General features: G+C 33.7%; 3 protein-coding genes and 1 pseudogene across 3 annotated transcripts; 3 read left to right on the top strand and 1 right to left on the bottom strand.

The window, feature by feature from the left end:
* Positions 1-7,865: 7,865 nt before the first annotated feature.
* LOC145557355 (uncharacterized) lies at positions 7,866-9,516 on the bottom strand. Its single transcript, XM_081618541.1, has 2 exons — positions 9,487-9,516; positions 7,866-8,285 (listed from the first exon to the last, which is right to left on the bottom strand). Exons 1-2 carry the CDS (start codon positions 9,514-9,516, stop codon positions 7,866-7,868), a joined length of 450 nt encoding a protein of 149 aa, XP_081474667.1.
* A 4,538-nt stretch (positions 9,517-14,054) lies between these two features.
* LOC145557354 (glyoxylate/hydroxypyruvate reductase HPR3 pseudogene) lies at positions 14,055-16,686 on the top strand (annotated as a pseudogene).
* Positions 16,687-23,242: 6,556 nt separating this feature from the next.
* Positions 23,243-23,923, top strand: LOC145557353 (putative acetyltransferase At3g50280). The gene has a single exon (XM_081618539.1). It carries the CDS (start codon positions 23,243-23,245, stop codon positions 23,921-23,923), a length of 681 nt encoding a protein of 226 aa, XP_081474665.1.
* A 59-nt stretch (positions 23,924-23,982) lies between these two features.
* On the top strand, positions 23,983-24,606 carry LOC145557352 (putative acetyltransferase At3g50280). The gene has a single exon (XM_081618538.1). The coding sequence runs from the start codon at positions 23,983-23,985 to the stop codon at positions 24,604-24,606; it is 624 nt and encodes a 207-aa protein (XP_081474664.1).
* Positions 24,607-24,841: the final 235 nt, after the last annotated feature.

Below are 24,841 nucleotides of genomic sequence, written 5' to 3'. Positions count from 1 at the left end.
GTGTATACCACAAAAAAGGTCTTTTTAAGGGTTGTAACGTGGTTAGGCTAAAGGTTTAAAGAAGAAAGGGATAAAGGCTCAAGACCCTAGATAAGCCCCCAAGGTGTGCAACCTCGCTTTTGAATCTTTGTATTTTCATGTTTGAATTTCTATTCTTTTTTAGCTCTTTTTGCTTTAGCATTTATTTTATTTTTATAAGTGTGGGAAATCCCGATCATGCGGTCTATCACTCACTTGGCATTCATGTTTCTCAGGCACGGTACCAAGCACTCGATAAGAGACGCAATCTGAGACATGTTCTTATCGAAGATACTTTCATATCAAAGACATTGGAACACTTACCCTTTTGTACACTTGTTTTCGTTTTTTATTATTGCTTATTTTTTGCTATTGCTTTCTTTTGAATTTGCTCAAGCTTTCTTTAGAATTGCATAAGTTGCACGACATCCCATCCCAAGGTTAGGTAGATGTAGGTTGAAAAAAGAAGAGTCTATCGTTAGACGAGGCTCAAAGTGGTTTATGAAGAAAGGATTGTATAATTGAAGGGCGAAAGGAGATATGATGTGGCTACAAGGGGTGCCTCAAATCATTAGTATACCTTGTGCTTAATTCGACATGGTTTTTTTTTTTTTTTGAATGCAATGTAATGAAATGGTCATATGCAAGAAAATAAATGCTCATTTTATTAAAAAGGGGAAAAGGAAAAAATCTACAAAATTAATCTAGAAGAAAATAAAAGGTGCCTATGCTAGACTTATTGGGGAAGGGGTAAAATGAAAAAGAAATAGAAAAAGAGGTCATAAAATCTTGTCGTTGAAGCTCATCTCTTGTCTTGTGTTTCTTTCCTTATCATTACTCGCTCTTCTTGTTAACTGGAGATATGGGAAGCTTGTTGTTATCAATCAAATGCCGGATGGCCTCCTTTAGCTTCCAACAGCTCTCAGTAGTATGACCCCTACCTTGGTGGTACTTGCAGTGTTCGTCTGGATTCCAACTAGGCAATCTTTTCTTAAGTGGGGGATCTTTAATAGGTCCTATGGGAGTAATGATTCCCTTGGCATGGAGTCGATTGAAAGCATCATCGTAGCTAGTTCCAATAGGGGTAAATTCCCTTTTCGGTTGCTTTCGATTACCCATGGCTAGGATCTCACTAAGGTCGAAAGTACCAAAACTATTACTAGAGTAGGTGTTTTCGGAAGAAGAAGGATAGTCGTTCTTCTTCCCTTTACAGCCACTGTTACCATTGTTACTAATCTTGGCCTTCTTGTCGCGCGGAGGAACATGAAGGAGATTTGAATCAATGAAGTCTTGAACACGATCCTTGAGGGTGAGACACTTTTCAGTAGTGTGACCGCGACCTTTATGGTATCGACAATAGGAATTTGGATCCCAATTAGGAGAACGTTTTTCAGATGGAGGGTCTTGACTGGGACCAATGGAGTGAATGAGACCTTGATCGTGAAGACAGTCAAAAGCTTCATTGTAAGTCATTCCTATTGGTGTGTATTCTATAATGGTCCGTTTTTCCTGTGCCTTAGGAGCATTGAGTTCTTCATTAAACTCTTGGCGAGAATTTTGTTCGATGGCCATCACCCAATTTGCTAATCCTTCTACCACATTCAAGAGCATGGCAATGACATCTTGCAGTTTTCGAATTTCCTCTTTTAGACTTAACGAGTCTTCCTTGGTATTATCTAAGAAAAGACTTTCATCCTCCTCAATTATGGCCACTTCATCGAGAGAGGTCATATAAGCTGTCTCGATCACGGGCTCTCCTACAGGTGTGATAAGAAGTGATGGATCAAAGGATGCTTGGTCATCTTTGATGGCTAGAATCTCGGAAGTTTCATTGTCATCGATCAGATCTTGAATAGCTTCTTTGAGTTTCCAACACTCTTCAGTGTCGTGACCCTTTCCTTGATGATATTTACAATGCTTATTAGGATCCCACTTAGGTGGCATGGCTTCTGGAACCGGATCTTTGATGGGCCCTATGGGCATGACTAGTCCTTTGTGATGTAGCTTCTCGAAAGTCGTTTCATAACTTATACCAAGTGGAGTGAACACCCTTTTTGATCTTTGGATTCGTGGTTTAGAGGTGTTTGTAGCATGTACCTCACTAGAGGAAGAAGAAGGATGGTCGCTCTTCTTTCCTCTCGCACTATTATCTTTCAGAAGGTCATCTTCAATGTCAATGCCTATATTATAAACACCTTTGAAAGTATTCAAGTCGTGTTGGTACTTTAAGTGCTTTGAATACTTCCCTTGGAGATTCTTGATAAACATCCTCACAGATTCTTTTTCGGTAGGAGCCTTGACCATATTAGCAGAAGTTTCCCTCCATTTATTGAAGAAAGAAGTGAACCCTTCGTTTTCCTTTTGTTTTAACATCTCAAGTTGTCTGTGGTCTGTCTCGTCTTAGATGTTGCACTTATATCTATCTATGAAAGCGTTTGTTATCGACTCCCAAGAAGAGGTTTTTTCTTTCTCGAGAGAAAAGAACCATTGTTGACAAACGGTTTCGAGAGATAGTGGGAACAGAGAGGGGAAAACCTTCTTATAGATACCCTTAATGCTCATTACAGTTTTAAAAGCTCTTAGATGGAAGTAAGGGTTATCTGTTGCCTTGAATTTAGGGATGTCAGTGGCGTTGAACTTATGCGGAAGAAGTTCTTTGTCCAGCGAGACCCCTTGCGAACTCATGCCCTGAAATTTATAGTCACTAGATAGCTTGCTTAGACTCTCTTGCATGAGGTTCATCTGTTGTTGCTTCACGGGGTCATCGACCCTAAGTGCGAGAAGTTTCAGTGTCTCAGTCACAGTAGCCAATTGATTCTTAAGATCATTGACTTCTTCTTGAGTTGCCATTATCTTCTTAGCCTTCCTCTTTTGACGAATCGGTTTATCAAAAAGCGAAACTTGAATAAAGCGGTTGTCCTTGATTAATCGCCATTCTCTCCTCGACCAAGTACTGTGGGAAAGGAATTTGGGGATATTCATTGTTAATTATTTGACTCAAACTTTATTCAACATACAATGGACGGAGGAAGTGAATAAAAATTGGAATAGAATGTGAAAGAAGATTTAGATGGAGGGATATGAAGAATTAGGAATAGAATGTACCCCCAACTCAAATGACGGAAGAGACAGACTCATGCATGAACCTAAGACATGGCCATGGTGATGTATACTCAAAGTGTGTGCTAAGACTAGTGAGTGTAGGTGACATATTAAGACTCGTGTCATGACCATGTGGCTAGACTATGTGACTAGACTCAAGCAAAGACTAAGTTAAGACTTCACGTATATGCATTAAACTGGACAGACTGTGGTATTTTAGTCATAACTTTTGATCTGCGATTCTGATTGGGATAAAACCAATGCCAAATTAAAGAAAAACCTCGGGGCTACAGATCCATAGGTTTTACGACTCGTAGTTCTGTATAGAACTCCAGATATGACCAAAACAAGTTGACGTTTGTGCAGTATACGGGAATAAAAAATCCGGGTTGACTTAAAGGAACTATGACTCGATTTTATGTTTATTTATTAGCTCAAATTAATTAATTAATTAATTAAACAAAGTCCTTTAGTAATTAATCAGTTTATTTAGTCTTAACACAAGTCAAACAAATGATTAGGAAAAATCACATAGAGTATGCACAACAAATAATGCACAATTAGTCAAGTAGGCACAATATGATGCAATGAGTTTGCTACCTAACCATGGCTCTAGTTATCTAAAGTTCGGGATATGGGTTAGTCAATAGAGGGTCCATGGTTAATTGTCCGGATGCACCGCGCGGAAGCCTAACCGTGAAGGGTTGGCGCGACTGGATGGGACACCGCGAGTTTTAGAAAAAAACTCGCTTCCATGGTTTGGTGAATTCAACATTCTCGGATGTACCCTTTGTTGCACGGAGCGTTCAATCAAGTAAATGGAGCATGAATTCCCAGAGGGTTATGTCCATATTTAGAACACATATGGGTTTCAGAAAAGTGAGAAAAAATTCAATCAGGAAGTAGGATCGAGCAAACAATACGAAAAACTGGTCGAAATTAGAACGCATATTTCTGGCTCGGTATTGGGGGAAATTGGCGCCAGCAAACAGAGACTGGCGCCAACTTTTAACTGTAGCGCCTGGCGCCAATACTGGCGTCTGGCGCTACGGCTAAAAGTGTGGCGCCAAGCTCTGGCCCCTGACGCTACTTCCCACATGCCTCAGCAGCTTTCTGTGCTCGATAAAATCTTCCAGTTTCGCGCGGTGTTATTTCAGTCCTAGTTGTGAAAGACATTTCTCAAATTTCCTACGTGTAAAATCCTATATTTTTTACTCATTACGGATGGTCTTTCCAATGAGAACCTTTTTATGCATATGACAATAATGTTAATCAAAATTACGCACATGAAATACTTAGAACTTTTCGAGTCTCATCCACTCATTCTAAATCATTGCCGAAACAAATTCAGGAATTAAAATAGAAATCCTCCCCAGTGGAGTCGCCAAAAACTGTAGGGAATAATTTCAAGCCTTTAAAATCCCACTAGCTTGAACCCCACTGTGATCATACACTAAAGTACGGTGGCGTCCAAAAGGGAAGAAGATAGAGCAAAAGAGTCGCCAACAAGTTTTTAAGGAACTTGTAAACCGTTCACGAGGTGAAGGTTACACCCCTTAACGATCCAAGAGATCGTCAACTCCATAAGGTCATGAACCAAATAAGGGTTCGGGGATGAAGGTACAAATCCAACCTAAAAGAGATTGAACCTGCCCTAATAAATGGCCTCTACTTTATTCTGCTCGTATTCATGTGCGCTTTCTGACTAACATACAATCAATAGGATTAACCCTAAACCTGTTTAATCTATGTTGGTTGAATATTAATGCACAAATAAACTATTATTGGCGATCACTTGAATTATAATCATATTAACCCTAAACAAGATTATTAATTATCTTATTAAGCGTGATTAGAAGTACAAATTCCCTTTAAACATGCAATAAAAGGTGTGATCAAGCAATAAAGAAATAGCATCAAGCAACATAAAAATAATCATCATCAAAATAATAATAATAATAATACACATAATCATCATAAATTATAACAATTATAATAATTATCATGTTCATGTTAATATTAAAGCATAATAAACATAGCAAGATCCTAGGCATGATACTAACAAGATTAATAACAAACCCTAGCATGTCACTAAGCAATAAAAATCAAACCTTTAACCCTAACATGATACTAACATGAATAAATATTAGGAAGAATATAGGAAGCATCATAACAATCATATTTAATATTAAAATTAACCTAGACATGATACTAGGAATATCATAATATCAATGTAAACATGATTTCTACATCATAAATCAATAAATCAATTAAAGTACTTACTTTGATGCCTCGTACCTCTTTCTAATAACAAAATACACACGTTAGTAACTTCAAGGAAAATAATAATCAAACAATTAAATTAAATAATAATTGAAATAGGGATTTGGGACCAAACCCTCAGAAATTAAACCTTTCACGTCTAGGGCGAAGGCAACTTCGAATATGGCTAGGTGTTTCTAGATCTTGTGAATGCGGAATTTTGTATGAAAACAAAGTAAGAAAGAATGCTAAAGAATTAATGATTGTTTGATGAAAGCTTGCGAATGAATAGAATTGGTGAATGAAAACGGAGTTTTTGATACGATATTTATAGAGAAAATCAGCCAAAAAAAATAATTTAACAAAACAGAGTCTGACGCTCAGGAAACAAGGTTGGCGCCAAGCCTGGCTAGCTGGCGCCAGGCACCAGTGGCTAGCGCCTGGCGCCAAGCCTGGTTCCAGGCGCCAAGGCCTGGGGTTGGACGCCAGTCTTGATTCTAACGCGTTTTCGAAAATCCGATAAGTTTACCGTACTGGAGGATAAAATAATATAATTTCTTCGAAAATACTATTTGATTTTGATTAAAACTCTGAAAAGTCAACAAAGTCATCTTATCAATCCTAATTGAATTAGGAATGAAAAAAACCTTCTAGAAGATTCTAGAAGACTAAAACCATTCCTAATTGCATTAGGAATGATAAATCATATTAGGCCCTCCCCTAGATCATTGGGCCGCACATAAAGTTCAAACCGGGCCCAGTTTAGTAAATTGGCCATAACTTCCTCAATATTCATCAGAATTGGGCTTATAATATATCGTTGGAAAGGTCTTTGCAAGCCCCATCCAACTACACTACTATTGGGCCCATATCATGGACCAACCAAACTGGATTGGCTGTTTTCTTAAAATAAAGTTTTTTTTTTAAAAAAATAAACAGAGAGAAGAGAAAAGAAATTAAAACTTTCCGCAACACTAGACCTTTCCACACTTTCGTTTCATTCGATTATGATTCGAAGTGAAAGGTACTCATCACTGGGTTTGGTTTTGGGGAGACACAAATGGGTGTCTACAATAAATAATCCCTAAATTCAAGTAGTAACTCCTAATTTCAAGCAGTAACCCCTAATTTCAAGAAAACCATATTATAAGTATTACCTAATATCCAGAAAATAAGACAAAACCAAGTAACCCATATTATAAGTAAACCAACCCCCCCTCCCCCCCTTTTTTTTTTGAACAAAAATAACCCTTAATTATTTCAACTTTTCAAGTGACCTATATTATAAATTTCACATAATTTCAAGTAACCAATACTATCAACAACCCTTCAATAGTTAAATTAAACCATATTATAATAAGTAACCTCTTTTCTTCATCTTCTACTTCAATAGATCTCAATGGCGTCGAAGATGATGACGACGAACAACCCCAACTCCATCAAATAAATCTACCCGAAAGCCCTACAACCCCGTTTTTATGCTTTTGTGACGCTAGGCGGAGCTAGGGTGGTTCTCAGGGATGAGAGATAAAGCAATAAGGGTTGGTTTCGGCTATTTTGGTGTGGACAGGAGGTGCCGGCGACATGCATGGGTTAGGCTGTCATTGTAGCTGGGAAAGGTGGTGTCGGTGGTGGAGTTGGCTGGGTTCTGTTTTGGGGTTGTTTTTTCTTTTTATTATTTTTTTAATAAATTTTTAAATCAACAGGCATTTGGCACATGTCAGTTATCGCCTCACTAACGGATTCCATAAAAAAAATCCGTTATAAGGTGGTGAAATTAAGTTTTTGATTTTTTTTGGGTATTATATTAAAAGGTTTTTATTTTATTTTGGTGTTATAATCAAATTTTAGGTTTTTTTGTGGTGTTAGTTTTTAAAAAATCCATAATTTAATTATAATTTTATAATGCTACCAGTACCATACAAATAACAAGAAGTTCAACTGTATCTTTCTTTGACATAATAATTAAACCTTTAAATTCTAGCCTTCTATTAAGCTTAATTTTCCTATATCTATTAAATTTATTTCAAATATTCAGTCATATGTATAAACTGTACAATGTTATTAAAAATTAATAATAAAAAATAAAAAATAAAAAAAATAAAAAAAATAAAATAATCGTACAATGTAAGGTATGTAAATGATGTGTGTGTTTTATTTAAAAATAAATAAATAAATAATAATTGATGTGTGTGTTTTGATAATTGAATTTACAATTGCTTTTGTATTGTGTAGCAACCAAGCCACTTCATTCTATGGCGTATATGCCCACAGTGGCGGATCCAGGATTTTTCGGGTGCTAGGTCACCACCGACTACTAATCAATAATTAATGCAAGAATATTAAAAAAAAAACTAATATTTAAAAAAAAAAAATACATTCCAAAAGTAATAAATATCCATATTACAACCAAAAACATATCTCGCTCTATATAAGTAACCAAGCAATCATTCAACATTTGATCTCCCATGCTATTATGCAATTTATCTTTCACTTGCGTCATTCCTGAAAAATACCCTTTCTACACTTGCCGTTGCAACGGGTAGAGTTAGAACCAACTTCAAAAGCAAGTACACTCGTTCATGGGTTTCATGCTTTCCCGTCTCAACAAGTTTCACGGAAAGCTCACTAAGACTCTTCAAATTCCAAAACCTCTCATCATTTCTCATAGCAATGATGAAATTATCAAGAGAATAACCAAAAAATTTCAATTCATTACTTGGAAATTCATTAGGATAAAATTTGGCAAGTTGAATCAATTTACTTTTGTCAAATGAAGCAAAACGATTAGTGGGATTAAAGTAAGACATACATACAAGTAGTTCCTTACTTACCTCCGGGAATCTATTTTCCAATTCTTGTAGTTGAAGATCAATGACACTAAGAAAAACTTCCTTTTCATTCTGAAAATTAAGTTACATTAACAATTAGATTAAGAAAACCACAAATGCTTCAATTACAATCCACATATGCAATTATCTAAACTAATCAATTCCAAAAAAAAAAAAAAAACCAGAAACCCTAAGTTCTAATATGAAATCATCAATTAATCAATTTTACTGTCAATTTATAATATCAATTTACAGGAAACAATTTATAATATCAAATTATCAATTTATAGGAAACAATTTCAATTCCTAAAAAAAAAATCAGCAATTCAATTCCTAAAAAATCAGAAACCCTAACTCCCTAAATTGATAAATTATCAACAATTTCAAAAAACAATAGAACACACACTAATTGACGAGATTAAGTTACATAATCAACTCAATTAATCACAAATTCAAGTACTCAACCCAACAATTCAACAATTTGGGTATAATTTACAAATTTAAAAACTTAAAAACAAACTTACTACTTACCTGGCAGAGTGGCAGCAAGAAGAGTTGAAGAGCACCGAGTTGAAGAGTTGAAGAGCAACGGCCGGCGAGGCGGTGCGCCGGTGCGGCGGCGAGTGGCGAGTGGCTGTACGCCTGTGCGGACGTGCGATGGCGAGTGAGTCACGAAAAGCGAAGAGAGAGATAGAGATTTGAGAGTGCGTTTGTTTTGTTTTGGTTTTTGTTTTGTTTCTTTTCCCCTTCCAGTATTGTCCGTGTTTTTTTTTTAAATTTTAATTTTTTTTTTTTTTTTTTTTTTTTTTTTTTTTTTTTGCTGCTAGGTCACGTGACCCACCAGGACCAAGGGTGGGTCCGCCACTGTATGCCCAACAACTCTACATTATCATTCATTCATGCTCAACTCTACAAATTGAATCATTTAAATAACCTAATTAAATTAAACAAATACTTAAATTTTCAACTAATTATCAATGCCAATATTGCCAACTAAAATTAAATCTTGAAGGGTTGTACTCAATATTTGATATCGAATCTCATCTTACATCATTACCCGATTTTATGAGTCTCTCTACGAGTCTACGGTCAACACTAATTTTTAATTCTTTATGACTGCATTATTTTACTTATTATAGTTGTTGGCCAGTTATACTCAAAGAAATGCATTTTTTTTTTTTGGCTAGAAACAGAACATAGATTAATAAATCAACCCAGAAATACATTGATTACGCACTTATGATATAAAATCCGATTTGGTAATAATACTTACCTTCTTGTGCTGTTGAAATGATTGACGCATCTAAATAAAAAGATTGTCTTAGCTAGGCTGGCAAATCTATCTATCTATCTATATACTATACTAAAAGACAAGCGCCTCAATGTGAGACTGACAAATGTCTTATTATGATTCGCTGTCTTTTATTAATTTTTTTTTTATTTTATTATTATACATTTATGTTTCCATATGTATAAAAAAATCTATACATTTTATTCTAAATAAATATATAAACTACCATAGTAAAGTCTATTATAGTAAAGTAATAGACATATACACATGCACGGTATATTAAGAAAAGTATCATAAAATATGTTAGTATATATAAATAATAATAGCTACATAAGAATAAAAAATCTTAGTATAAAAAATATCAAAGTAACATATGTATGTATGGTAATTCATATTCTCTCTAGAATATTATGTTTATAATGAAAGAAGATAATTCGGTAAATATTAACAAGCCTATCAAAAGCATTATATATATTGTAAGCTACATATGGTAAGCTATAAAGTAGGCCTAATTTCCTACAATTAAGGGAAGACAAGTATACGGTAAGCAAAACTATGCCAAAAAATGATGCATACATAAAATAGTTTCTGGTTTTAACATAAATAATATCTAATGAAATTTGTATGAAAAAATATTCTCATTCTATAACAATTAAATTTTCATATTTTCTAACTCTTGTAATGCTCATATTCAAATTTTAAATAATTTAATATGTAATTTTATGAGTTTTATAACATTCATAGTTACTGTATAAGAATACATGTTCGTAAAAAAAAATGCATTATATACATGATTGGTTAGTTGATAAAATATGTCTTTAATTCTTATTATTTTAATAAATATTTTTTTAATCATATAAAATTTATCAATAACCATTTCTATATATTTGTGTTGTATATTCAATCATCAGTTGTTGATTAGTTATATGGATATTATGTAAAAGTTTTTGACACAATGTTTAGCTTTGATAACTGTAAAATATGGCGGTGAATAAGATATAAGGTTAATATCGTGTTTGTAGATAGTGAATACGACGGGTAAAATAGGTTTAGATTGTATAGATACCGAACAGATAGTATGACAAGTAAATTTTAGTTTTTCTTCCATTGTTCTTCTATAGTAATATGCGGAATGTATGACGAGTAAATTTAGTTTTTCCTCTACTTCTCTTACGTAGTTATGTGGGGCAAAATGATTAGAAAATAATTGCAAATGACATAAAATATTATTCAAATCACATCTTTCTTTAATTTATTTACGTATCAACCATTATTGCAACTGGACAAAAATTTAATAATTAATTAATTGTTAGAGAAAATAAGCCCTTTATTACTAATTGAATTATCTTAGGATTTAATATTTCATGCTTTTGTCAAAAAAATAATGATTTGATTTATAAACCGTGCAATGCGACACTATGCTAGTGAAATAATACAATACCAAAATTAATTAAAGTTGTCTATATTATTAATACTTGAATTATAATTACTTAATTGCGTAAAAGAAAATAAATCAATGATAAGGATTTCACAACCTACTGATCTCTCCTACACGTGATTTATCATGTATGCAAAATTATATGCTAGTCAATTATATTGTTTGTCAACTGATGATTAATAACCGGTTACTCTGTATTTAAAACCGAAAACCGAGGTAAAAAACTATATAGTTAATTAAACTGAATACATATCAAACCGCAACCCGTTTAAACCAAATTACTTACAAACGGATCCACTTACAAACCGCAAATCGAACCATATATGGTTTTCAAAACACATCATTTAAAATTTAATGTTCAAAGGAATTTAAATAAAATTTAATTATGCGCACATGGATCCGCTTCCAAACTAACTCGTTTCAAACAAACACGATTATGGCCTAACCGTTTACTATTCGAGTTGTTTTCGACCCAAAGGGATTTGAATCTGAATCCACATTAACCCTGGTAAATTAAACCCATTCCAAAACCGATCCATTTCAAACCAACCCAATTAAAACATGAACCATTTATTATCCGAACCGTTTATGATCTTAACTGATAAGAACCCAAATAATCCGCTTCAACCTGCTCCCAAACCGAACCGTTTCAAACCAACCCGATTATAACTTGAACCGTTAATTATTTGAATCATTTACGACCCAAACCGAATGAAATCCATATAAAAATAAGCTGAAACTGAACCGGACCTAACTGAATCGACCCATCAACCAAATAATAAACCTGTCTCGAATCGACCTATTTCAAACCGAACTATCTTGACACTGGTAAATTGCTAATTGTTCGGCATACAAGTTACAACACAATTACATACACCTATATATACACCTGCGACTACTATTTAGGGGATGGTTATGGGCGTGTTCGGCGTTAGCTTTTGAGTAGCTTTTAGTGGTTTGACCAAGTCAAACCACTACTCAACAAAAAATGTGAGTGTTTGGCAAAGTAGTGGTTAGGGTAGCTTTTAGTGGTGGAGGTAGCTTTTGTGAAAAGTTAGAAACATTAGCTTTTGAAATTAGAGGTAGCTTTTCAAGTAGCTGTTGAAAATTTAATCTATAGTTTTAAAAATAAAAAATTGATTTTTATATTTAACAGCTAGTCAACCACTACTTTACCGAACACTCATATCTAAATTATTTATCTTCACAGCTAACAGCTTGTTGACAGCTAACAGCTACCTACACAGCTAACAACTACCTCCACAGCTACAGCTACCTTTACAGCTATATTTTGCCGAACACGCCCATATATTGTGGTCCATCCAATTTTTTACTTTTAATTAGTTGACATGATTTTTAATTAGTTATACACCAGCGAATATACTTTATTTTAGTTCGGCAAAATATAGCTGTGAAGGTAGCTGTAGCTGTGGAGGTAGCTGTTAGCTGTCAACAAGCTGTTAGCTGTGAAGATAAATAATTTAGATATGAGTATTCGGTAAAGTAGTGGTTGACTAGTTGTTACATATAAAAATCAATATTTTATTTTTAAAACTATAGATTAAATTTTCAACAGCTACTTGAAAAGCTACCTCTAATTTCAAAAGCTAATATTTCTAACTTTTCACAAAAGCTACCTCCACCACTAAAAGCTACCCTAACCACTACTTTGCCAAACACTCACATTTTTTGTTGAGTAGTGGTTTGACCAAGTCAAACCACTAAAAGCTACCTAAAAGCTACTCAAAAGCTAACGCCGAACACGCCAGTTGGTAGAGATTTTTACTTTTTTTTTATAAGTACTTTTTCTTAGCTTTCATTCTTATAAGTTATTATGATTTTCATTCTCTGCTTGGTGCTTACTATTTAAGGGATGATTATATGGTAGTCAACTTAAAATTCAATTGGTGATACTATATAATATTTACTCTCTCTATCCATAATTTAGTGCCGGTTTTCTGTTACGCGTTCTAAAATGTTATGCGTGTTTCTAAAAATAGCATATTATAATTTTTATTATTTTCATACAATATTCTCTACTTTTTATTATTTTCATACAATATTATCTACTTTGATCTTTTCAATAGAATATTCCCCTACTTCCACCATTCTCATTAATTACCGTATTTTTTGAGAAATAAGCACTTAATTATGGGACGGAGGGAGTAATAATATGTATATACACAGAGTATAACAAAAATTGATAAACTTAAAATTTATAGACGATTTTAATAAGATTTTACATGACTATATTTTTTTCTAATCAGTTAATCGAAAAAATATCTTAAAGTATAGTTTGCAAATTGAGAATATTGTAAATTAGTCTTGTAATTTCTACAATATAATTATAATTTTTGAAAATTTTAATCCAACATAAAATTATTATTTTTCGAGAAACTATATAATAAAGATAAAAATTACGTAAATAAAACAAAAAATTTGATAAATCAAAATAATCATGATAATACTATTTTTGTATCAAAAATAAAGTAATATAATTAGTTACTTGGAAAAAAAATATATGAAGTATGAACTATATAATCATTAAAACATTATGCTAGTTATATTTCAAACGACTATTGTAAAATTTTTATAAAAACAAGGGTAAAGGGATATATTGAGAGTTGAGACTAGTCTATTGAGATCCAATTTTTTTTTTTTTTTTTTTTTTTTTGACAATGGTATTGAGATCCAATTTATTCTATAAAAAAATATATTTAGTAAAAATGATATGATTAGTAAAAAAAAAGTTGAGTTTAGTAAAAAATACTTTCTATTCAACAAAAATCAGTAAGTTGAATGAAAAAATATAACAAAGAATCGGTAAAAAATTATTTTATTAGCTTAGTAAAAATAGTTTTAATTTAGCAAAAAATATTTAAATTTAGTAAAAAAATTTGAGTTTAGCAAAGGTAAAGTGAACAGGACCTAAATCTTCACATAACTTTTTTAACTTTTTTTTTATTTATCTACATGTAAATCCTATTATGTGGTATAAGAACGTTTTTGAAAAGTTTCCTGGCAAATATTTCAACAAATATATTGTTCCGGCCTCCATTTATAATTGAAATTGATTTACAAACAAAATATAACAATCATAGAAAGCGAATAAATGGCAGACAACGTAAACTCTTGTATTGAAGAAGTCAAGGAAAAACCCCTCCTTATTATCCACCGTTTACCCTCCTTCACATGCTTCTTTCACCACTGCCTCGCCACCCATTTCACTCTCCTTGATCCCGTTGCCACTGTGGGCGCTGACTCCTCCGCTGTCCAATCTTACTTAAAATCCGACGGTAGTGGCGCACGTGCTCTGGTCTGTGTATGGGCCTCTCCACTAAGAAAAGACACCTTAGATTGTCTTCCCTCTTTGGAGCTTGTGGTGGTTGCTTGCGCAGGCTACAACCATATCGATCTTTCTGAATGCCGCCGTCAAGGGATCCGTGTTGCTAACGTTGGTAACGTATTTTCCGACGATGTCGCAGATTATACTGTTGGAATTCTCCTTGATGTGGTCCGTAAGTTTTCGGCTGCGGATCGATTTGTTCGGGTCGGGTCTTGGCCTCAACCAGGGGAATTCCCTCTTGGCTCTAGTGTGAGTGGTCTTCCCTTTTCTTAGCTTTCATTCTTATGATTTTCATGATCTGATGCTTACTATTTTTAGTAATTTGTTTAACTTTTATTACTTCTAATTTTAGAAGAATAACATCTAATGATGGCACTATTTGACAACGAGAGGTTGACTATTATTTATCTAATTTTTTTTAACTAGCTGATTGAATTGATTGGTTTAACTATTTTAATTAATAGTTTGTGTTAAAATGTTTGGTAAATACAGAGTATAAAAGGACTACTAAATACTAATGTTATATGGATTATGCATTTATTATATTCTAGCTTGAGCATTTTTTATTTTCACAAATTAGCTTGAACAAATTTGGTAAAAGATACTCCGTAGCGAAGCAAATTAAAGTAGAGCAACTCTCTTAATTATCATTAAACAAAACGCTCACATACGAGGATTGATTAAGTCGGAAGACTTTTCAATATATAGCTACAGAGAAATTGTGGCCATTGTACTTGTACTTATTTTCAATCTTAACCTTTTATTTTTAAATACCAATCTTGTCCATCGATCTAATTGAATTGACTTCAAACTTTTATAATAATATAAAATATTCACAATCGCAAATTCGCCATTGTTTTGAAATTTTAACCTTCAAATTATGAAGAAAGTATCTTGAATCTAGATTGTTGTTTCATTAATAATAATTATAGAAGTAACTAAGGTCTACAATTTTTCTATCAAAATTAATATTGCAACAAGAATGAAATTAAACATCTCAAAGCACATTTTATCGGTTAAATATCTACAATTGTATAAGAGCAAGACTCAGTACACTTCACCATAAAAAAAATAATACTCAGTAAAAATAATTTTATTTCTATAAAAATAATTTTAATTCAGCAAAAATAAGTGCAGTTCAATAAAAATAAGTTCAGTTCAGTAAAAATAATTTTAGTTCATTAAAAATCAGTAACCGTAAAGAAGAAATATAACCAAAAATCTGTAAAAATAATTTAAGTTCAACAAAAATAATTTAAGTTCAGTAAAATTAATATCAGTTCGATAAAAATAATTTAAGTATAACAAAACTAATTTCAGTTCAGTAAAAATAATTTCACTCGATCGGAGAGGAGTTTTCCCGAAATCTAACATTTACTAACAAAACAATTATATGGCAAAGCTGATAGATTTTTTTTTTTCCTTCTAAATTAACCCTAACTCACAATAATTACCTAAAAGGAACGAACCACTACACCAACTATCAACAACTACACCAACAGCTCCACCAATCCACCATAGGGAGACTAGCAAATTTACAATACCCATGGGGATTTTTGAAACCAACAATGAAAATTTAAACCAAAACAAGGAGAAATGCATGGGTCGAAAATAGTTTAATTTTGTAGAAATTAGACTATTATTTCCGACCTAATGGCCAAATAAATTAAACCTTGGCCTAGAGAGAGAGAGAGAGAGGTACCCTTTTACAACTACTCTATACAAATTACTTGTTATCTTACAAATTTTAGAAGATTATTACCTTTTTATTTTTCTAACTGTACTATAAATTATCGTTTATGAATATTGCTCTGCATCTACTTTTATACTTCGTAGTTCGTACTAAAATTAAGTATGTTAATGTAAATGGCAGATGCGTGGAAAGCGAATAGGCATAGTTGGCCTTGGAAGCATAGGTATATTGGTTGCAAATCGACTTATGTCATTTGGTTGTACCATTGCATACAACTCTAGGGAGAAGAAATCCTCTGTTTTGTTTCCCTACTATGCCAATGTCTATGACTTGGCCCTCGACAGTGACATTCTCATCCTTTGTTGCTAGTTGACCGAGCAAACTCACCATATAATCGACAAGAAGGTATTGAATGCTTTAGGAAAGGATGGATATGTCATTAATGTTGGCCGAGGTGCTCTAATCAACGAAAAAGAATTGGTGCAATCTTTGGTGGAAGTCGAAATTGGAGGAGCTGGTCTTGATGTGTTCGAGTATGAGCCTAATATTTCGAAAGAGTTATTTGGTTTAGAGAATGTAGTTTTATCTCCTCATCGAGCTGCCTTTAATCCACAATCCTTTAAGGCTGTCGAAGACATTGTTATGGCAAATTTGAAAGCCTTCTTTTCGAACAAGCCCTTGATCACTCCTGTAAGATTGGAGTAGACAATATTAACAATAATTTTTCGTCTAAGTAGCATCAATTTGTTTTTCTTTTTGGTATTCAGGGGGCTACAAGTGCAAGTAGCATCAAATTGTATTGATGTATTAATATCGATAGATGTTCATTTGAAAAGAAGGTATTGCGTGCGGACGGACGCACAAATTGTTTGGTGCCTGAGGTTTGGATGATATATTTTATTCGTTTGCTGATATGTTTCATGTGTTGGCTGATATGTTTCATTTGTTGGCTGATATGGTGCGACTCGAAAACATGTCGAGTCTCCTTATACAAATTAGGCGATTCAATAGGTGAATTTTGTTATCTATGACTCTCACCTAATGAGTCGCCTGATATGTATAAGGCGACTCGATAGGTTAATGAGTCACACCTTATATACAGGTGACTTTAAAAATCTAATTTATGCCACCAAATAAGTCAGGTTATAGAGTCACATGCATATATGGCGTGGCAGTAAACCTATCAAGTCACCTCATGTATATTAGGCAACTCATTAATTAGGTTCTTTGTTGATTTTAACCCCAACATAATAAGTCGCATAATAAGTATGAGGCGACTCAATATGTTTACAAGTCGCGCCTTATATATAGGTGACTCTAAAAGTCCGACTTGTTAGATGCTTTATTATATGACCACTACCTAATAAGTCTCCTAATATGTAAGATGCGACTCGACAGGTTAATTCTAAGAATGTATTTAAAATAGATACAATATCATGTATATATATATATATATATATATATATATATATATATATATATATGAAAATTAACTTTGGCATAATGGCAAGCACTTCAACCTTCCAGGCAAAGAACCAGAGATCAAGCATGCTGAGTGTCATAAACACTGACATTATATGAGCTAATAAAAATAGTTGGAAAAAAATGTTGATTTTTTACGTGTCGCCTCTTTCAACACAAGCGACACAATAGATTAACCTATGGAGTCGCCTCTTTCAACACAAACGACACAATAGCTTAACAAATAGAGTCGCCTAACAACTAATAGGGGACTTATATAAAAGCTATCAGAGGCGACTCCTAAATTTGGAAGCTATTGTGTCGGTGGTTGTGGAGTCGCCTTTAAAGCGACTCGTAAGGTCATTTACAGACAACTCAATAGGGGTATTTTGTAGTAGTGTAATATCACACATTAATTGGCTAATATGTTACTTTTATTGGCTTATTTACAAAGTATGTACAATTACAATTATTTCTTTCTCTATCCTCTTTCCCCTTCTTCCTCTTCCTCTCTTCCTTTCTTTCTCCCGATAGCTCCTCACGCCACCCCCATCACTGAACTCCAACAACAGCAACACCCAGAAATTGTCATCAGTATCACATCTTTCCTTCTCAGGGGGCGTTTGGTATCAAATTAATAAAGGTAATGGAATGGAAACAAATTAGAGGGGGAAAGGGTATTATTTAGTGTTACCCTTACTAGTTGTTTGGTATCACTAAGGAAACGTAAACGATTATAACCAATCCGTTTCCTCTTGTTTGGCATAGATAACTTAGAAAGAAATTGTTTTCCTTTCTTTTTTTGTTGTCTTTGCTAATTTTTGCTACACATTATACAGTACCTGTAGAGCAACAATGATTACCATAAAATGTCATATGCTATATATAAGAAAATTAAAGTCACATAAATTATTGATTATAAAAGAATTGAAATTCTTGTTTCCAAAAAAAAAAAAAAAAAAAAAAAAAAAAAAAAAAAAAAAGCATTTAAAGTTAACATTGACATATACAAATATTTTCCCAAAAGAGTCGGATACATCATGCAAGGAGGTAGGCAATCAAATAATCATCATCATTCATACACAAGCTCTTCAGCCCTCTTATACTTTCCTTTTACCTTAGCCTCCTTCGCCTTATAGAGCGTTTTTCGGATAGAGTAGTAGAATCAGTTGCAGAAGAATGAGTAGAATTCACATCATCTTTTTCATCACTCTCGACATTCAATGGTTTCTTATCAATATCTAGATCCTATATCTTCTATAGCATCAACGAACGATTAACTTGCATCTTCGGTAGCTTTGTCTTTTGCGTATATATGAGTAAACCAAGCTGAAACAATACATTTAAGAACAAGTGGAATACGTTACGAATTCACTTAAGCAAATAATGAAGCAGAATACTGCAATATCAATTTGCTTGACTTTTGGCATGTTGGAGCGGGAACTATAGTATGTCCAAGTAAATTCCAAGATTGTGTTTGGTGGAAGGGGTCTAGATAAATTTTATGTTCTAAGAAAGCAAATTTATCCTATGACTTGCTCAAACACAAAGACAAAAGATCAGACAAAAGAAATATAGATCAAGATCAAGGGTCTAAATGCTTGCAAATAGTTCAATCTTTTATAAAACTAATCCTTCTTACAGAGTAGTATGTGGGTGGGCAGAAGTTACTAAAGGCACACAGCTTAGGCAAAAGGTGCTTATAACGATTTCACTACCAACACTAGCAGGTTCGAGGTTCTATTACATAGACCATGCTTAATTTCTCTCCTCCAACCACCATGGAACCACCCCCTCACCATGGAACCACCACCACCACCTCCACAACCACTACAAACTCAGCAACCTCCCTCCCAACCACACAATGCTTCAAATGCGGCGCACCCGACTCAACCTCTCCTCCTTCCTACATCCATATCTGCCTCCCCGTCAAACCAATCCAAATCAAAATTCTAAATCAACACCTTCCTAAGGCACTTCAAATCCAAAAACAATCTCCAACTATACAATCACCCCACCAAAATCATGGGAAAAAAATTGGAGGAAAAACACAAAACAACCAGCAAATAAAACACAAGAATATGCTTATTACCAAAAGAAGCATTGTGACTGTTAACAGCAGCAAAATTCTTAACATAAGAAATTCTTCAAGCCAAGACAAAGTCCAAGTCCAAATTCTAGCTCATAATAATCATCAGAAACCTCATAATTAACATTCTAATGATGATGATGATGGTAGTTGGTATGGAGTTGAGTATGGTGGTTTAGGTTTACTGCTCAACCCTAACTAATTAACTAAATTTGGCCCTAGGAAAACCCTAATTTCTAAAAAGAAGTAGTGTAGATCGAAAATAATAGTAAACTCAAACCAAAATTCACCAACACCATGGATCGAAAATAACAATCAACAAAAAATTGAAAATAGCAATCAACATATAGATCGAAAGCATAAATCAAATTGAAATCATCATAATACAAATAATCATGAAAATATACAAATTCAAATCAAAATTCTACACAAAATTTAACACAAATTCAAAATCTAGGGTTTCTTTGACAAAAATTTGATAGATAACAAACCTATGATGCAATGGTTAGGATTGGTGATTACTGGAAATTCGATGTAGGAAAACTGATCATCTTGAGCGAAATCTGAAGATTGGATCGATCAAAGCTGAGAATTTTCTGGAGAATTACGGAATGAGAGGAGAGAGAAAAAGGGTAAAGTTGTGTTTTTGGGGTTAGAGGAGAGTATGTAACGTGATTTGTTTCTCCAGTTTTTTCACTGGAAACAAAGTGATGGAATGGGTTACCACTAAAAAACGGGTTTTGTTACTTTATTAATAACCAAACATATTGTAACGGAAATGGTTTCTTGATTCCGACACCTATAAAAAATCCATACCAAACACCCCCTCAATTTCGACAACTCATTCAATAGTTTTGCCCCAATTTTACCCTTTTTTTACATTATTAACACCAATTTCATCCTTGGCACCGGCACCAAAGCTAAATGAAACACCATATGAGCTATGATTATCTGTATTTGCCTTATTCTCATTAAAGCTAAATTTTTTCTTTGCAAATTACTATCTATAACCCAAAAACAGATGTTGCTGCTACATTACTATCAAAATTAAATTTATTACTATTACTATCATTTGTATTCGAAACCCCGAAAACAAAACCCACATTTTGAAACTGACCAACTGATAAATTATTTATGAGAGAATGAGTTGAATTGTATTGATGATCTTGGCTAATATTTATAGCCTACAAAAGATAACCTACACAATATAAAACTCTATCATATAAACTTCCATAAATCTATCTTTGAATATCACTAAGATATATTATTATCTTAAATATAATATCATAAGATCTATATGGAAAATATATCACAATAATATATTTTCCTATATTCCTAACACCCTCCCGCAATCGTAACGGCAGTAACACAAACGTTACGGTTGGAAATTTGCACTTTGTTGAAGTCGATCGAGTTGCACTAGCTACTCTGTTGTCGCTTTCAATTTTATTTTATTTTAAAAAAAAAACAAACATTTGCTACCACGACCCTTTGCTGGTGTCCATGGTCTTCTGCCACGGCCCTTTGTTGGTGTCCAGGGTCTTCTGTCACGACCCTTTGCTGGTGTCCGTGGACTTTTGTCACGGCCCTTTGCTAGTGTCCGTGGTCTTCTTTGCCACGGCCCTTTGCTGGTGTCCGTAATCTTTTTCTTCCACGGCCCTTCGCTGGTGTCTGTAATATTCTTTTTTGTTAGGCCCTTCACTGGTGTATGTGGTCTTCTGCAAAACTTTTTTATATGTAATAAAAAATACGTCAAACGTGGCTTTTCTTCATCTCCATGGAGATGCAATAATGGAGGAAGCACACTCAAACACTGCAACCTAACCAAATCACATATGATCATTCATATTGATCACATACACCAATAATAACCCACGTATCACATGGTTATTCCATAAAAAAAAAAGATTAAATCAAAAAATAGAAATTTCAAAGAGCAATACTATTGCATAGCGGAAGCAAATTTATTAATCCCACCGGTGGGTTTAATATTCTAACCCACCGGTGGGGAGTATTTGTGTGAACGGTCCCAAGATTTAACATGTTCTTGATACCATGATAAATTATTTATGAGAGAATGAGTTGAATTGTATTGATGATCTTGGATAATATTTATAGCCTACAAAAGATAACCTATACAATATAAAACTCTATCATATAAACTACCATAAATCTATCTTAGAATATCACTAACATATATTATTATCTTAAATATAATATCATAAGATCTATATGGAAAATATATCACAATAATATATTTTCCTATATTCCTAACACCAACAAAATTATTACTATCAGATTTAATTTGGGGTTTCAGCATTTAGGGAACTTACTGATCAGAAAGGGTTGATCCTCGAACCAGGTTCCGACAAACCCGAAAACGATTTCGAGCTCTTTTCAAATAGAGCAAATTATCAATTTTGATGAATTTATGATTGTTTTATGTAATATAATTGATGTGATTCTGATTTAGGTTATAATTTTGATATGGAAAAAGGAGGAGCAGAGGAAGGGGAAAGAGAAGGGAAGAGAAAAAGGAGAGAGAAAGAGAAAGGAGGAGAGTTGAGCGGTAGCCGCATAAACTGGCACCCAATAGTTTTCGTCATATGAATTAATTCTGATTTTTATTTAAAAATAAAAATTAAAAAAAAAACTTGAACTATCGATAGTTGCGATGGATCTCCCTAAACCAATTTACTACGTTTTCCCCCCTAAAAAGCAGGAGAATGTTCTTATAAATAGTGTGAAGATAACTATATCCCTCAAAATATCTGTTTACCAATTTACTAATAAATAATATTTACATTATTGAATTATTTAGATATTACATTATAATACTTTTAGTTTTGTAGTATCTTAGTTAGAGTATTTTTCATAGCTTTTAAAACTTAGACATTTTTTTTCAAATTTTTATGTGCTTTGAGTAATGTGTAAACCATAAACATGAACGAAAATCCATTTTTCCAAATAATTACAACAAAATACCATATACTGATAAACGTAGTCATACAGAATTAGTGACAGGCTGACAACTACAATTACTCTTCTCGAAGGGCTAGCTATATCGCGTCGTGCATCACGTGCATTAGACCCTTAGTGTTATTAAATATCTCAAACTAATGATTTGGGTTCACCTTGCTCGACCTATGCCTGTAAGAGGGTCTAATGGAATCCAATACTCGATCAATCTATCTTCAATCGCCTCTCGAAATGCCCTACCTATTTCACTAATTTATACTCTATGTTAGATTATGTTTTCTTTGTTTGTAAAGGCCTCGAATATGTGTTGTGGTCTCATGTTCGAAGGAAAGCCGTCTCTCATATCACCTTGCTAGGCTAATGCCTTCCAGAAATGAACAAGTTTGGGTGAACCATCATCTCAAAGAATTTTCCTTGTATATAGTAATTAATTATCTTTGAACATGTATCATTACCAAAAATTTAAAAAGAAAGTGAGTGGAAACGTGGATGTTCTTTAATTCCACGTGATATATATAGGAGATTAGAGTAACAATTTGCATTTAATACATATCAATTATTGAACTCAATAATTCAAGGCTCTTATATTTTTTTATTATTATTTTTTTTTTTGAATAGTTCAAGGCTCTTATATGAACTACTAGTTCTTAATCAGTTTAATTATGCTCTTTTCCATTCAATTCATAACAAATTGAAATCAATTTTAAAACTTTATTTTCCTTCTAACCAAAAATGGAATTACCCACCGTCAAGCGCATCAATGAATGCTACATCAAACCAAAGTTGGAAGAAAATTTCAACAAACCATATTTCTTAACTTCATGGGATTTAAGATTGCTTTCTATTCATTACAATCAAAAAGGTCTTTTATTCACTAAACCTTCACCAAAAGATAATGAGTCTTTCTCATTTGATAACCTTTTAGAGAGTCTTAAGGACTCTCTTGCTCTCATCCTTGTCCATTTCTATCCCTTAGCCGGTCAGCTCGCCACACGAATCGACGAAGACCAACAAAAATGTGTGGTCTTCGTCGACTGTAACAAGGGTCCTGGAGCTCAATTCCTCCATGCTACCCTCGATATGACCGTGTCCGATATACTCTCACCTACCTACATCCCTAAGGTTGTACATTCGTTATTCAACCACGACGAATGTACCGTGGTTAACTTAGATGGATGGTCTAGACCATCGTTATCGATCCAAATTACCGAGTTGGTAGACGGTGTATTCATAGGCTGCTCCGTGAATCATGCAATTGTTGATGGAACCTCATTTTGGCATTTTTGGAAGGTGTGGTCCGAGATACACAACGCGAATTCAAGGCCGATTTCTACCTCACGCCCACCGTTACTAATAGGCAAAGATTCACCTCTTTTGCTATCTATAAACAATAACGAACTCGACGATTTGTAGTTCGTTACAAACCTCCATCCGAGTTGATGGAGAGAATGTTTCATTTCACATCCGAGTCAATGAAGAGACTAAAAGCGAAGGCCAACAAAGATAATGTTAACAACGATGTTATAATCTCTTCTTTTCAAGCATTAGCCGCGCTTATTTGGCGTGCAATTGTTCGAGCTTATGAACTAGCACCAAATGAGGTGACTAATTGTCACCTAGCAGTAAATGTTAGGAAAAGGCTAGATCCGCCACTGCCTGATGATTATTTTGGGAACGCGCTAAGTAACATCATGACTAGTACAACAGCCGGTGACCTACTTAGCCAAAGTTTGGGGTTGGCAGCATCATTGTTGAATGAGAGTATAAGAAAATACACCAGCGATGGGGCTGTTGTTTCGGACGACCATTGGGCTGAGGCTCCGTATTTTATTGATCTAAGTACATTTTCAGATTTGAGAAGTGTAAGGTTTGGAAGCTCGCCGAGATTTGAAATATATTGTAACGAGTTTAAGGGTCTAGGGAGACCCGTCGCAGTTCGAAGTGGTAATGGGAATAAATTTGTAGGGAAAGTGAATACTTACCCTGGATGTGAAGGTGGTGGAAGTGTTGATTTTGAGATTTGTCTATTACCTCAACAAATGGCTCTTCTTGAATCTGACCAAGAGTTCATGGATTTTGTTTCTCTTGCTATCTAAAACCACAATTTTTTATTTTTTATTTTAGTGTTAAGGGAAGTATTTATCTAGGATAGATCTTCCTATATGTTTCTCATGTTGTGGTTAGTTTATTATTCTACTAGGTTAGAACCCGTGGATGCACGGTTTATATAAAACCTATTTTTAATTTGTACATTTTAAAAATAAATCGCTATTATACATGAATATAAATAAGAAATACATATTTTGTAATTTTTAATTTTCATCAAAATTA

This window comes from Chenopodium album, chromosome 9 (assembly GCF_948465745.1).
Source record: "Chenopodium album chromosome 9, dcCheAlbu1.1, whole genome shotgun sequence".
NCBI lineage: Eukaryota > Viridiplantae > Streptophyta > Magnoliopsida > Caryophyllales > Amaranthaceae > Chenopodium > Chenopodium album.
Note: the sequence above shows the minus strand (reverse complement) of the source record. Positions and strands in the feature narration are given on the sequence as shown.

What these genes read in the sequence shown, in the direction of transcription:
- LOC145557352 (XM_081618538.1), top strand. Translation starts at nt 23,983, where the DNA reads ATGAAGAGACTAAAAGCGAAGGCCAACAAAGATAATGTTAACAACGAT.
- LOC145557353 (XM_081618539.1), top strand. Translation starts at nt 23,243, where the DNA reads ATGGAATTACCCACCGTCAAGCGCATCAATGAATGCTACATCAAACCA.
- LOC145557355 (XM_081618541.1), bottom strand. Translation starts at nt 9,516, where the DNA reads ATGCGTCAATCATTTCAACAGCACAAGAAG. An exon ending in CATTTCAACAGCACAAGAAG is followed by an intron (nt 8,286 to 9,486) that starts GTAAGTATTATT and finishes CTTAATTTTCAG; the next exon opens with AATGAAAAGGAAGTTTTTCT.